Source organism: Vipera berus (genome assembly GCF_964194415.1).
Source record: "Vipera berus genome assembly, chromosome: 1".
NCBI lineage: Eukaryota > Metazoa > Chordata > Lepidosauria > Squamata > Viperidae > Vipera > Vipera berus.
The window spans coordinates 228,571,174-228,584,263 of record NC_138202.1 but is presented as its reverse complement, the minus strand read 5'-3'; the positions used below and the strand labels follow the sequence as shown (position 1 = coordinate 228,584,263).

General features: G+C 39.9%; 1 protein-coding gene across 2 annotated transcripts; it reads left to right on the top strand.

The window, feature by feature from the left end:
• Positions 1 to 217: 217 nt before the first annotated feature.
• Positions 218 to 12,818, top strand: LOC308660638 (glutathione S-transferase-like). 2 transcript variants are annotated; one of them, XM_081315089.1, is made up of 7 exons: positions 218 to 256; positions 6,004 to 6,129; positions 6,571 to 6,622; positions 6,933 to 7,065; positions 8,280 to 8,421; positions 9,761 to 9,892; positions 12,440 to 12,818. In XM_081315089.1, exons 2-7 carry the CDS (start codon positions 6,043 to 6,045, stop codon positions 12,557 to 12,559), a joined length of 666 nt encoding a protein of 221 aa, XP_081171215.1. In that variant the 5' UTR covers positions 218 to 256; positions 6,004 to 6,042; the 3' UTR covers positions 12,560 to 12,818. The 2 variants fall into 2 exon arrangements, with proteins under 2 accessions (XP_081171215.1, XP_081171214.1); XM_081315088.1 differs by lacking the exon at positions 218 to 256 and adding an exon at positions 4,893 to 5,047.
• Positions 12,819 to 13,090: the final 272 nt, after the last annotated feature.

The following is a 13,090-nucleotide window of genomic DNA, read 5'->3' as shown; positions in this document are numbered from 1 at the left end:
AAATCTACAGCAACATTTGGGATGCAGTTTTTGTTTCATTTTGCTTAAAGAGCGATTATATTTGCTAGCTGATTAAATTCAGTCAGGAAGGTAGGTCATATGCTAGCATCCATCTAGCATATTGCCTCTGTAAAATTACTCTACTACAACCAAGACCTGGTCAGTGATGCTGTGTTTTCCTTTCTTTTCTTTTCTCTCCTTTCCTACAGATGGATGCTTGCTGTTTGGTCAAGCCCCCATGGTGGAGATGGACGGGGTAAAGTTGGTCCAGACCAAGGCTATTCTCAATTACATTGCAGGGAAATATAATTTTCTTGGGGAGGTTCTGAAAGAACGAGCACAGTACAGTATTGTGGTTCATCATCTTAGACTTGATCCAAAGTCTCTGCCCTAGTATTACTGCATCCCCACAAATCTCACCAATGTGCATTAGCTATGAATGAGAAACAATTCTCGCAGTCCAAGAAGAAAAAGCTTTTAGATCATTGGTTTCTGGTGTGCAATAGTCTTAAGGCAACTGGTAAATGTTTCGCCAGTCCCATGTCACTCATTAACGTTCTACTGGCACATGCTCCTGATTTTTGCATCTACTTGTGAGAAGTTAAATGGAGAAGCATTATTGGGCTTGTTGAGAGAGAGCACTGAAAGGTTATAGTATCTTTGTAGTAACTGTTAGATCCCCACTCCCTCCCCCCATCATACATTTTTGCACATTGGAAGCTATTGGGCTTTCTAAAAATGGCAGTTTTTTCCAGGAAAATAATTTGAGTAGTTCCCACACCTTCCAGAATTAGGGCATCCCATTAGAATGTTTCTATTTATTTAAAATTAATTGTATACTTTTTGTAATGTATGATTTTACTTATTCTAGCAGCATAAATTTATTCTACTAGCAATTTTTTTAATTGAATGAATTTAATACAGCCAATGAATCATACAGCCAATTAAATGTCCATAGTAAACACCATTTAACTCTGAATGGTAAATAATATAGTATAATAATAATAATAACTAAATAAATCACGCAGACAAAACGCAAGACAAAAATAGCCACAGCAACAGATGAAAAGCAGCAATGCCAGGTACTAGCAGAAGTTCCTCCTGGGAAGAATGTGCCAGATGGGCCAATTCAGAGAGATCTATCTATGAATTGTGGAGGGTATCAAGAGTCAAACCAGGACTTTGAATTTCATGCGGAAATCTAATGGCAGCAATGGAGTTACCAAATCACGGGTATAATCTGCTCTTGGTGAATAATGTTGGCCAATAATCAGACTAAGGCATTTTGTACAAAGTACAGCTGATGTGTGATTTTTCAGAGCATCCCCACATTCAATGAATTGCGGTAGTCTAGTCAGAAAATGATGAGCTGTCATTGCAATTTTTTTGTGATCCAGGTAGGGCTATAACTGACGAACCAGCCAATGATTCCAAGACAAGTGTTAAATCCTGCCTCATGCTTCATGGCCACCTCCCCTTCCCTCCCTCCCCATAAAAAGGTGCATTTTGAAAAACTAGTAGGTCAAATGCCAAGTTATAACATTATGTGTAATTTGGCTTTCTACCTCAAGCCATTTGTACAGCATGCTTTTTTACAAGGATGTCACCTTTGACTTCTTGCATAATTTGGCCATCTCATTCTATCCATTGGAGCCACTAACTTAAAAAAAACCCTTTGCCATTACCTTTGACCTCTCACAGGGGAGCCCAGCTTTTTCAAAAGAGAATAAATCAATTAGCTTCCACGGTGAAAGAGCAATTTATTATTCTGGACTGCTATCCAGTGGTCTGACTAGCAAAAGAAAGATCAAAATCAATTTTAGAGAATCTTTAATTTTATCTGCAGTACAGCTCTTCTGTCTTTCCTTGCAGAATATAATGCACATTTTTCTCTTTCTTTGCTACAAGCAGATTCCACGATCGCTTTCAAGACTTGTTCTGAATGTCCTCGTTTTGGTCTGATTGCCAATATCAATATTGGCTTTGCCTGTCTGATCCTGCCCTTCTCTTGCTGACAATCCATGACTCAGGTTTTTTTTTCTGTATGTGTGTGTGTGTCGAAATGAGACTAGAGGTAACAATATCAGCTCTGGGCACAATCACACAAGCAACCGAGTTAAGGTGGAACTGGAATGGTCTGGTTTTGCAGCTTTTCTGCTAACAAATGAAATAATTTTGAAAGGGGTCCAAATTCAGTGTTCACAGTTAATTACTTTGTTCATAGAATTTCAGAAGCAACAGTTATGCTGGCTTGGAAAATCTAGAAGCTGATTATATTTTGGGGGTTTTAGAAAATGTCCTGGTTGGGGAACATTGTGCCATAGCATAGATTACATGATGTGATATGTATCCTGTAATTTTACTATTTTTTCAAATAATTTTACTGGAAGTTTGAATAAAACAATAAGAGATATTAGAGGCTAAGAGAAAGAAAAAAAATGATAAAAAATGTTTAAAGAGAATAGAAAGCTCTCCTGCCCTTAGAAAATTACTCCTGAACCCCTTTGCGATGAGTAAAAACAACTCCCTAGCCTCTTCACCTCTTCTTGGGTAACAAATGTAAAACTCTTCATGCCATAACCCTTTTGTTAACAATAGGCAAATCGAATAAGTAACATCTTCTTTGGCTCACTTATCAGCCATACGGAGCTGTAAGATTTTAGCATTAATTGACATATATAAAACTCAGCATTCCACATTTCACCTTTTAGCTGTAACAAAATTGCATTTAAAAGTCACTAAAAGGTCCCAACATCCATTAATACAAACAAAATGTTAAACCCCAGGTTTAACATGACAAAAAGGGGCCACTCCCCCCTTTACAAAAGACAAACCAATGCACAACATCTTATTTCCAGATACAAATTTCCTACCTCCATTCTCCCCCTCCTCCTCCTCTGAATCGTCCGACCCAACTGCCGAACCCACAGGCTGACCCTGAATCACAACACTACCCCTCATCTGGGGGATAATTGAGAATCCTCTTTTTGTTTCCTAAAAGCAAAACATTATCTGCTGGGACCAAAACCAATAAATGGCTTACTCTTTGGTGCAAATTCTCAAAGTGACATTCATTCATTCATTCATTCATTCATATATCTTCTTTAGAGACATAGAATCATAGGACTGGAAGGAGCCATTGTGCTCAATAATCGAACTCAAATTGTTTGCTTAAAGTTATCCACCACCCACCTCCAGTGGATTCAGGAGTTCAAGCTTTGTTGACAAATGGCTGTGTGATCTCTGCGTGAATATACCTAGCAAAGGGGAAGTGATTTTGGTGTTGAACAGCTGTTATTTTTAGAAAGTTTTTCTGGACCTTCAACTAGAATCTGCTTCCTGTAGATAAGTGTGGGTGTGTATAACATCATTTGATTCCAAAACCCATCAGCCCAGTTGACATAAATAGCAATTAGAATTGAATGGGAGCTATGCTTCACCTGTGAAGGGCCATGGGTTATCCATCACTGCTTTGAAAAGGATTTATCCCAATTTGACTCTTAAAACAAAGATCAGGTCTGCTTAGAGCTCAGAGCAAATTAGTCTTGATCTTAAATCTGATAAGTCTAAGAGGCACTGGTTAACATTACTAGCTTAAAAATGAGTGTTTCCCAAACCAAATTCCACTGCAAAATTAATGTAATTGTGTTTAACATATGAGATTCAAATCTGTTTCTAACTATTTCAAAACTTTGGGGGGGGGAGCTGTTGGGTGCACATGGCTGATTGATATCACTAGTAGGCATTCCTGGGTACCTCCTAGCCAGGTGTTTGCATGGAGGCCTTCCAATATTCTATTCAGAGTTGGGTAGCTGGATAAATATCTATCTCCAAAACCGAAGAAAGAAATGTTGAGACTCTTCTAAGCAGTGTCTTTTATTGTTGCTCAAGTATAGATAGCCATCTTGCCAAATTAAACTGATTTACTTGCACCATAAAGCATATACCCTTGGAACTATTAGGAAGGAGCTGTCTTCACTCTCTTTCTCCCACACAAACCATCTAAACTGTGCTGTCTCTTGGACCTCTGGAATGCGCTCCCTCTCTCCTGGGAATCCAGACAACATTCCATCACAATTTTCCATTGATAAGCATTTTGTAAGATGCCTTTTTTGTTGATTCCCTCTAATACTTCTGAGGAGCTTATTGCTAAACTGAAAATCAAAGTAAAAAGGAAAGGGGCATCTTCAGGATTTTGAGAGCCTGCCCATCCTTGTCAGAAACCAACCAGCATAGGACCCATCTCATGGCATTTTGGTCAAGTGAGGAGGCTGCTCTGTGAAATGCGCTATTGTGGCTGGAGAAACAAACAGGCATTTGAGGCATGGAGCAAAACCCCAACACACTTGGTTACTTTTTTTTTTACTTTTTACTTGATTATTTTTCTTAATACTTTGGCCACATAATGAGAAGAGAGGACTCTTTGAAAAAGACCCTGATTTTGGGAAAGATTGAAGGCAAAAGGAGAAGGGGATGGAGATGTTTAGATGATGCAATGAACATGAACGTGGGCAAACTCTGGAGGCTTCGGAGGACAGGGGGGCCTGGCGTGCAAAGGTCCATGGGGTCATGAAGAACTGGACATGACTTAGCAACTGAACAATAGCAACAAAGGTCCTAACCAGGCAAACATTTTAAGCAAACTTCACCAAACTGACCCTTTGCCAGCCAAAGGATCCTTTTATAGACAGAGCTTTTCTCCATCTACCAGCCTATTGACTGAAGGAGGTTTAGAGGAGGTAGTACCAAAAAAAAAATGCTATGTGCCTTACATACACCTGCCGAAACAGATGCATAACCAGCTGCATCATGCTCTGTGTGTGGGCCACTTTTTCCCAATATGGATTGACTTGAAAGCCAGCTGTTCTGCTGGGGAAAAGGCACTGAAATTCTTCTCTTGGCCACCAGTGAAGTTCCTCCTTCATCTGGGCTGCTTCTTAACTCTCTTTGGTCAGAAGGTGGAGCTTGGGAGCTTTATATATTGAAGGTGCACAGAATACATTGCTTGCATTAAGAAGACCCTGCGTTTACTGAGGCTTCTCAGCGGGTCAGTATTCAAAGGTAGAAACGTGAGGAGAAAGTGGCGGCAGGGGCAATTCTGTAATCTTAAAGTTTGTCTTCTTTTTGTTTATTGATTTAGTGGTGACTAATAAATCAGGATGGAAATGATTGCAAGATTCTTCTCTGAAAGTCCAGAGTTAGCGTTGGGGAAAAGAGCAGAATTATGTGGAGCAGAAGGAGGGATTTGTGAGAAATAAAAACTGTCATGAGTTTATGAGTCTTTTAAACTCACATCCCTTTCAGTTTAGGTGAACAAACGTTTGCTCCGTTAACCCTTTTAGTAGAATTGCACTAATGAAAACATGTTGCAATCCTATGCCTGTTTATCTATGGGGTAGGGATATTGAACTAAGTAGAAATTCCTTTGGAGTAAACATATATTTGATAATGCTAATATTTACTTGTCACTAGTCCAAAAGATAACCAGTTACTCCCAGTGGAATAGATGGAAAAAAAGAATAAATCATAATTTGAAATTTTAGGAAGAGAATGCTTTTAAAGTAGCTATGCTGGATTGGTCTTCAATTGTTGCAGGGGACAAAGTTTTACAACAGTGAAAATATCATCCCAATAAGAGTGGGGGGAGATGGAAGGAATGACTATCTTTTTCCTCCTACAGAGGCAGATTGTACATACACCTGCTCAAGATAACATGTTTTTTTTAAAAAAAAGATGTTGCTATAAAATTAGTTTTTTGCTAAAACCAATGTATAAAGGAGCACTGTAAAATGTATTTTGGTCTGCCTGAGGGTATGTGTATTTATATATTTAATGTAGCAGATGCCAGGCCCCCAAAACCAATAAAGGCAAATAGAGTTATTTCTAAACTGGTTCCCTTATTGAGAATTGCTAGGAGGCGTCTTAACTCTCTTTCTCAAAGTCAAACTATCTAAACTGTCTCTTATTCCTCTGGAATGCATTCCCTCGCTCCTGGGAATCCAGACCACATTCCACCACACAGGATAACAGTTTAGTAGAACCATGGCTGGAAAACCAAAGCTTCACTACTTCAAAGCAAGAGGCCGAATGGAAACCATAAGGTGGATGTTGGCTGCAGCTGGGATTGAGGTGAGTCTTCCAAACTCCTCTTAATTAATAATGTTTGTGTTGGAATCTATTGCTGCCAAGGTGAGTACATTTTAATTCTCAAATACAAATCTGTAATGAACAAGTAAGTCGTAAACTTCATGATGCTGACATTGTGGAAATCCATATTTTTTTTCTTAAAATTTATTAAGTGATTAACTTCCACTACTTTATCATCATTATGTTTGTGGCTCATTTGTTGGGTTCCTACCTCATGTTAAACTATGTTTCCCTTAGTCATGGTTTGACTTAACTATAGTTGGGTGGGTTGTCACAACTTAACTCAGTGAATCTAGCTATCCAATGTAATATGGAGTTCCTTTTCTTACAAATCTCTGCCAAGGATTGTGGACATGGAGATGAATCTGCCACTTGTAATAATTTTGGAAGCCATAGAAATTTTTTGTCTTTTCTCTTTACTAGTTTGAAGAACAATTCATTGACTCAAAAGAAGCTCTACAAAAGTTAAAAAACGGTGAGCATATTACCTTGTGTTTGTGTGTGATATACAGCAAAACTGCCTCATAAGACTTTTGATCTAAATATTAAGCAAGTGACATCTTCTCAGAAGTATAGGTAAAATATTGAAATTCCAAGCATGCCCTGTAATGGAGGTGGGGAACAGTGGCCCCCTTTATGACTTGTGGACCAACTTCCAGAATTCCGCAAGTCATAAAAAGGACATCGTTCCTCACTCCTGAACTGTAAAATTCACCTCTACATCATCTGCCATGCTAATAATTGGAGAGAGGCCTTCCATTAATGTGTCCTTTTCCATTTACCAGATGGATATCTGCTTTTCCAGCAAGTGCCCATGGTGGAAATTGATGGGATGAAGCTGGTGCAAACAAGAGCCATTCTCAATTACATTGCAGGAAAATACAACCTCTATGGGAAGGACCTGAAGGAGAGAGCACTGTAATGTAACATTTTATAGCTATTTGCTATACATAAGATAAGGAGGAACGGGCAATTCCTGCCAAATTATGAGAGCTGGAGTACGTTCTGCTGACATACTATGAGTCAGCATTTTTTGATTCTCAATTGCCTCCAAGTAGGACAGAAGCCTACTGCAAAAAGCAACACACCCTCTCAGTTAGATTGAAGTTCATTTGAACAAGATCATTAGAAGTCAGGGCATTTCTTGGCACTATTTAAACCTGGTAAACTAGGCCAGTGCTCCTTTCCTAGATTTTATCTACTGATTTGTTTCTAAAATGGTTCCCCTCCCCACTTCTCTCTCTCCCTTGAGTTGTGCTTCACTCAAAAGATGGCTTTTGAAGATTTTGATGGCTAGTCTTTTTGATGGTCAAGGAGTATGGTTGGGTTGAGTACATACTAAAGAACATCAGAACTTAAAGGAAAGGAAGTTTCATCTGGAAAATTCAGGATAAACAGGAACTTCAGAAACTTCAGACTTCAGAAACAAGTAGTCCTTGACTTAGAACAATTTGTTTAGTGACCGTTCAAAGTTGCAACGGCACTAAAAAAAGTGACTTATGACCATTTTTCACAGTTATGACTATTGCAGCATCCCTATGGTCACATGATCAAAATTCAGGCACTTGGTGACAAGCCTGCCTTTATGATGGTTGCTGTGTCCCAGGGTCACGTAGTCACTTTTTGTGACCTTCTGACAAGCAGAGTCAATGCCAGAGGGAAGCCAGACTCACTGAACAACTCTGTTACTAACTTTAAAACTCCAGTGAATTGCTTAACAACTGTGGCAAGAAAGGTCGTAAAATGGAGCAAAATTCATTTAACAACAGTCTTGCTTAACAACAGAAATTTTAGGCTGAATTATGGTAATAAATCGAGGACTATCTGTACACATGACTGATTTTAAGCTATATCCATTCTATTAATGAATGAATGAATGAATGAACGTGATACAGGCTTATTGTTAGTATAAAGCAGAAAATACAATACATGAGAAGGGTGATGATCACTGAAACTTAAATGCAAAGTTCTATTGATGCTTTTAATTAATGGTTGCATAATTGAAAGGAGGAATTCTTTTGTACTGGAAGAATGAGCCGAGTCACTCCAACAGCTCCACAGCTGGAATTCAGTGGAGGAAGCTCTGTGTTCAGACCTGTCTAGACTCACAGGGATCTTCTTTTCCTTTTCAGGATTGACATGTACTGTGAGGGTACTGTAGATCTCAATGAGGGAATTATGATGCTTCCCTTCAAGCCAGCTGACACCAAGGAGAAGGAGTTACAGACAATCCTGGAAAAAGCCTCCACCAGATATTTCCCAGCCTATGAAAAGGTAGGGAGCAAAAGGGAAGCTAAGGTGATGGACGTGGTTACTTCAGAAATGGAGCACAACAAGCAGCAGCAACAGCAAAACCCTACTCTCCCTTTCCAAACTGGTGTAGGCCAGTTGGATATGCTGGGAACTCTCCTCAGTGAGAGAACAATTCTGCCAACTTCCTCCGTATCTTCAGTAAATACTGTCCTCTGAAGGCATGGCAGAAATGTTCATTCAGAATCGCAGTTTACAAACCCATATCTATCTGACCTTACCCTCAGGCAGAAAGGACACTGCTCTCAGCAACAGCTTTTGAATATTATGAAACACAGCATTGGGTCAATGTTGGGTTTTAATTTACAATTAGATGTGTTTAACTGCCCAGTAGACAGAGAGATGCTTGTGGAACATTCTGTCAGAATAGCAATAAATACTAGTCAACTTATTGTAAGATATCTTTCTCCTGATCAGGAAGGTTTACAATGATGGCTGGAGCAGGAAGTACAAAATCATGCATTGTTCCAAAATATATGGTCTGAGTATAATTTTGTATACTTTAATCTTAGCATGGCACCACTGAAACACACACAAAGATGCTCTACTTGTGCATCTTTTTATTCTCCAATTACCAAGAAATGGAGACCATGGAATGATGAACCTAATTGTCCAGTTGCCTATGTGATATCAATTCCATGTGCTGCATGAGAGATCCTGGAAAATACTTATAGAAAAGAGGCTATTAAGTAACTTCATAACTTCTAAAACCAACAGGGAAAATGTTCAAACTCTTTTATGAAACTTTTATGGATACAGAATAAGAGAATTACAATTTGCTTTTCTCCAGAGGTCCCCCAACCTTTTGGGCACCAGGGACCGGTTCCGTGGAGAGAGGTTTTTCCGTGGACCGGAGGGTGTGTGGTTTTGTGTGCTGCCTGCATCTCGTGGATGGGGCTTGGCATGTTTGTGCAGACCAGTTGCTGGCATGCCTCAGCGCAGTACTGGTCCATGGACCGGGGGTTGGGGACCCCTGCTCTAAGTTAAGAGGACAAGGAGAAATGAAGAACTGTACCCCACTGGATATTTTCCAAAATTGAAAAGTGGGCTGTGAGGCGGTTCTGCTCATTCTCTGTGCATAGGATGACATTTTAGTTTTTCTTAAGAAACCCTTGAGACGTGTCTCTTGAAATTAAAGCTCGGTTTGTAAGTTAACATTAAAGGGGAAAAAATCCACTGATTCCCTGTAAAAGGATGGGACCTTCTCCAGTTGGCTAACTTGCAGGTCCTTCAAATAGTCATTTTCAATATTGAATATGTATTTAAAATACAATAAGTCTTTAACATGTTTTATGCTCTGAAGGTGCTCAAAGATCATGGGCAAGACTTCCTTGTGGGAAAACAGCTTACCAGAGCAGATGTTCAACTATTTGAAAGCATTTTGATGGTGGAAGAGTTGAAGGCAGATATTCTCTCAACATTTCCTCTATTGAAGGTAAGCAATAAAACAAGAGTAGGTAAGCAAGCAGTAAAAACATGCAGCACAACACCAACTCAAAATCCTATCAGTTCTTGAATCATGTTCTCCAAATGGTAATGACAGAAGTGCAAGGTCGTTTGCTGTACCAGGCACCATCATCATCATCATCACAAAAAAGTTGGAAGGGACCTTGGAAGTCATCTAGTCCAACCCCCTGCTCAGGCAGGAAACCCTATACCATTTCAGACAAATTGCTGTCCAGTCTCTTCTTAAAAACTTCCAGTGTTGGAGCATTCACCGCTTCTGGGGGCAGGTTGTTCCACTGGTTAATTGTTCTTACTGTCAGGAAGTTTCTCCTTAGTTCTAGGTTGCTTCTCTCTTTGGTTAGTTTCCATCCGTTGCTTCTTGTCCTGCCCTCAGGCTCTTTGGAGAATAGCTTGACTCCCTCTTCTTTGTGGCAGCCCCTGAGATATTATCATATCACCCCTTGCCCTTCTCTTCATTAAACTACACATACCCAATTCCAGCAACTGTTCCTTATATGTTTTAGCGTCCAGTCCCCTAATCCATCGTGGTGACCAAAACTGTATGCAGTATTCCAGGTGTGGCCTTACCAAGGCATTGTAAAGTGGTATTAATACTTCACGTGATCTTGATTCTATCCCTCTGTTAATGCAGCCTAGCACTGCGTTGGCCTTTTTGGCAGCTGCAGCACACTGCTGGCTCATATTTAAGTGATGGTCCACTAGGACTCCAAGATCCATCTCACAGTCACTACTATTGAGTGAGGTACCACCTATACTGTACCTGTGCATTTGGTAATAAGGTGGTGGTCATTTCAGCTGCCACTCAAACTCAATCTGCCAGTAATAATTATATCCCATAGTTAGCTCCCGTGGTATCTTGATACACATCAGGCCACTAGTGAAAGATAATGTGCAGTTATTCTGACACTAGACCCTAGTTACAGCAGCTTCTGCCCACCTACTAGTTTGAAAATATGCATATATGGAATTCTAATTCTTTATAGTATTTACTAGCATTTTAATGTGTATCTTCAACCTTAATGGATACAGGCAATACGCATAGGTTAAAACTTAAGAAAAAATCTATTATTAGGTAAATGTTCCTAGGTACTAGGTAAATGTACCTCGACTCTAGGTGTTATGAACTATAATTTCCATCTCCCTTCAGTGATGACATGTTGACTACAGCTGTTGGAATGTAAAGCAAATCTGAGTGCCAGGTTGGTGTAGTGGTTAAAGCACTAGGCTAGTAACGAGGAGACCACGAGTTCTATCCTGCTTTAGGTACGAAGCCAGATGGGTGACTTTGGGCTACCCAAAGCCCTAGAAACCAGGCAAGGCAAACCACTTCTGAAAACTCTGCCAAGAAAAACTGCAGATATTTGTCTGGGCAGTTGCTAGGAATCAATGCTTACTCAAAACCACACACACAAAGCAAATCTTTTAACCATTTTTTTTAATCATGGAAGCTTGTGTTGACAGATATGCAATCAAGATCAAAAGCAGCATTAAAATAAATTAACAACAACTTTATTGTCACTTTGAATGTTCACCAATCGTCATAGATCAAAATGAAATTTTGTTGCATACAGCTCTCAGAGGGTGACCACTCCGATAAACACTCCTTGTTTGTGGCCAGCTTAAGTTTCAGAATGTCCATTTTAATCTCTAGGGAGCAAACAATGGCAAACATGACAGATGGAAACAGAGCTCCATGTGGTTTAGCTCTCAAATTAGCTTGTATTCCTTAACAACAACCTCTCCTCCTTTCCCTTTTCTGATCATGTCTCTTCCATCTTTTCCTTAAAGGGGCCTTGCTCCTTTTTGCCCCTGGAGCACTCTACCGCTACCTCCAACTCCTCCAAAAGCCTCTCTATCTTCCTTTGCTCCATAAGCCCCAGGACCTCTCCTCCTCTGCCTCCTTTGGAAACAGCCATCTTGCTGCTTAGTCCTACCACGTTGCTCAAACACATTAAAACCTTCTCAATCATGTGGCCTATATTCCTTATATCCCTCCCCAAACTTTTCATCTTCGAGAGCCAATGCAGCCGCAGCCGCCATCTTAGAATCCCTCTTAGAGGTTGTTGTGTAGTGAGTTCTTTGGAGGCAGGAAGTGAGACGAGAGGTTGCAAACAGGAACATTGCTTTATTGAGACAAACAGGAACAGAACTGAAACAGAGGCTTCTGCGCAGCTACTTATATGGTTGGCCACTTGGCGGCGGCCAATAGGTTTAAACTTAAAGGAACCCATTCCCGCCCCAAATCATCCAATGATCTTCCTGGAGACTGCATGTCTGGCTAGTCAGTGACCGTTACACAGACACACCAATGGAGCAACATTAAGCAGCATTCAAAAGACACGTGAAAAGCAGTTCAAGTAAAACCCAATACATTACAGAGTTTATGATCCTTCAGAATGTAATAACTGCAGGTTGTTCAGATGACAAAATGTCTATTTAGCCATGTCATTTTTTTTAAAAAATGTACAAATTCATTTTTTCCTTCTAAACTTTTTGCCTTTTTTCCTTTTTTTAGGCTTTTAAAGGAAGACTAAGTAACATTCCCACAATTAAGAAATTTTTGCAGCCTGGCAGTGCACGAAAACCTCCCACGGATGAGAAAATGGCAGCTGAAGCAATAAAAACTTTCCATTAAATTTTGGCTGGGCATCTGGGATCACTGCTGTAGATAGAAATACTGACTTTAGATGAGGCAGTAACCATACTTCAGGTGATTGTAAGGGAATATATATCTTTACAGGTCTGTATATTTCAGGATCAATCCACATAATTACAGCGGAAAGCTGAATGAGCAGTAGAAAGATCAAGCAGTAGAAAGATCAAGAAAGATCAAGAGAAGTAAAGATGAAATGGGTACAGTACAGTACCATTAAACTAACCTGAAATAAAATATTCCAAACCAATATTTATTTGATTAGTATTTACTGGCACTCCTGATTTCTGAAGAAATGACATTTTGAAAAGTTGTGGCTGCTTCAGATCAACTGGCTCCTGCTGTGCTGCTTGGTTGCTGCAGTCATCTGACCTTCATTGTCAACATTTTGTGACAGTTTCCCAGCCAGTCTCACAATCCCTCACTCCCTCCCTCCCCCACCCAGCAGCAACCACTTTCGTTCCTGCTGGGAAGGAAAGGGAAGGAGATTTCTGATGCTCCCTGTCAGTTTCC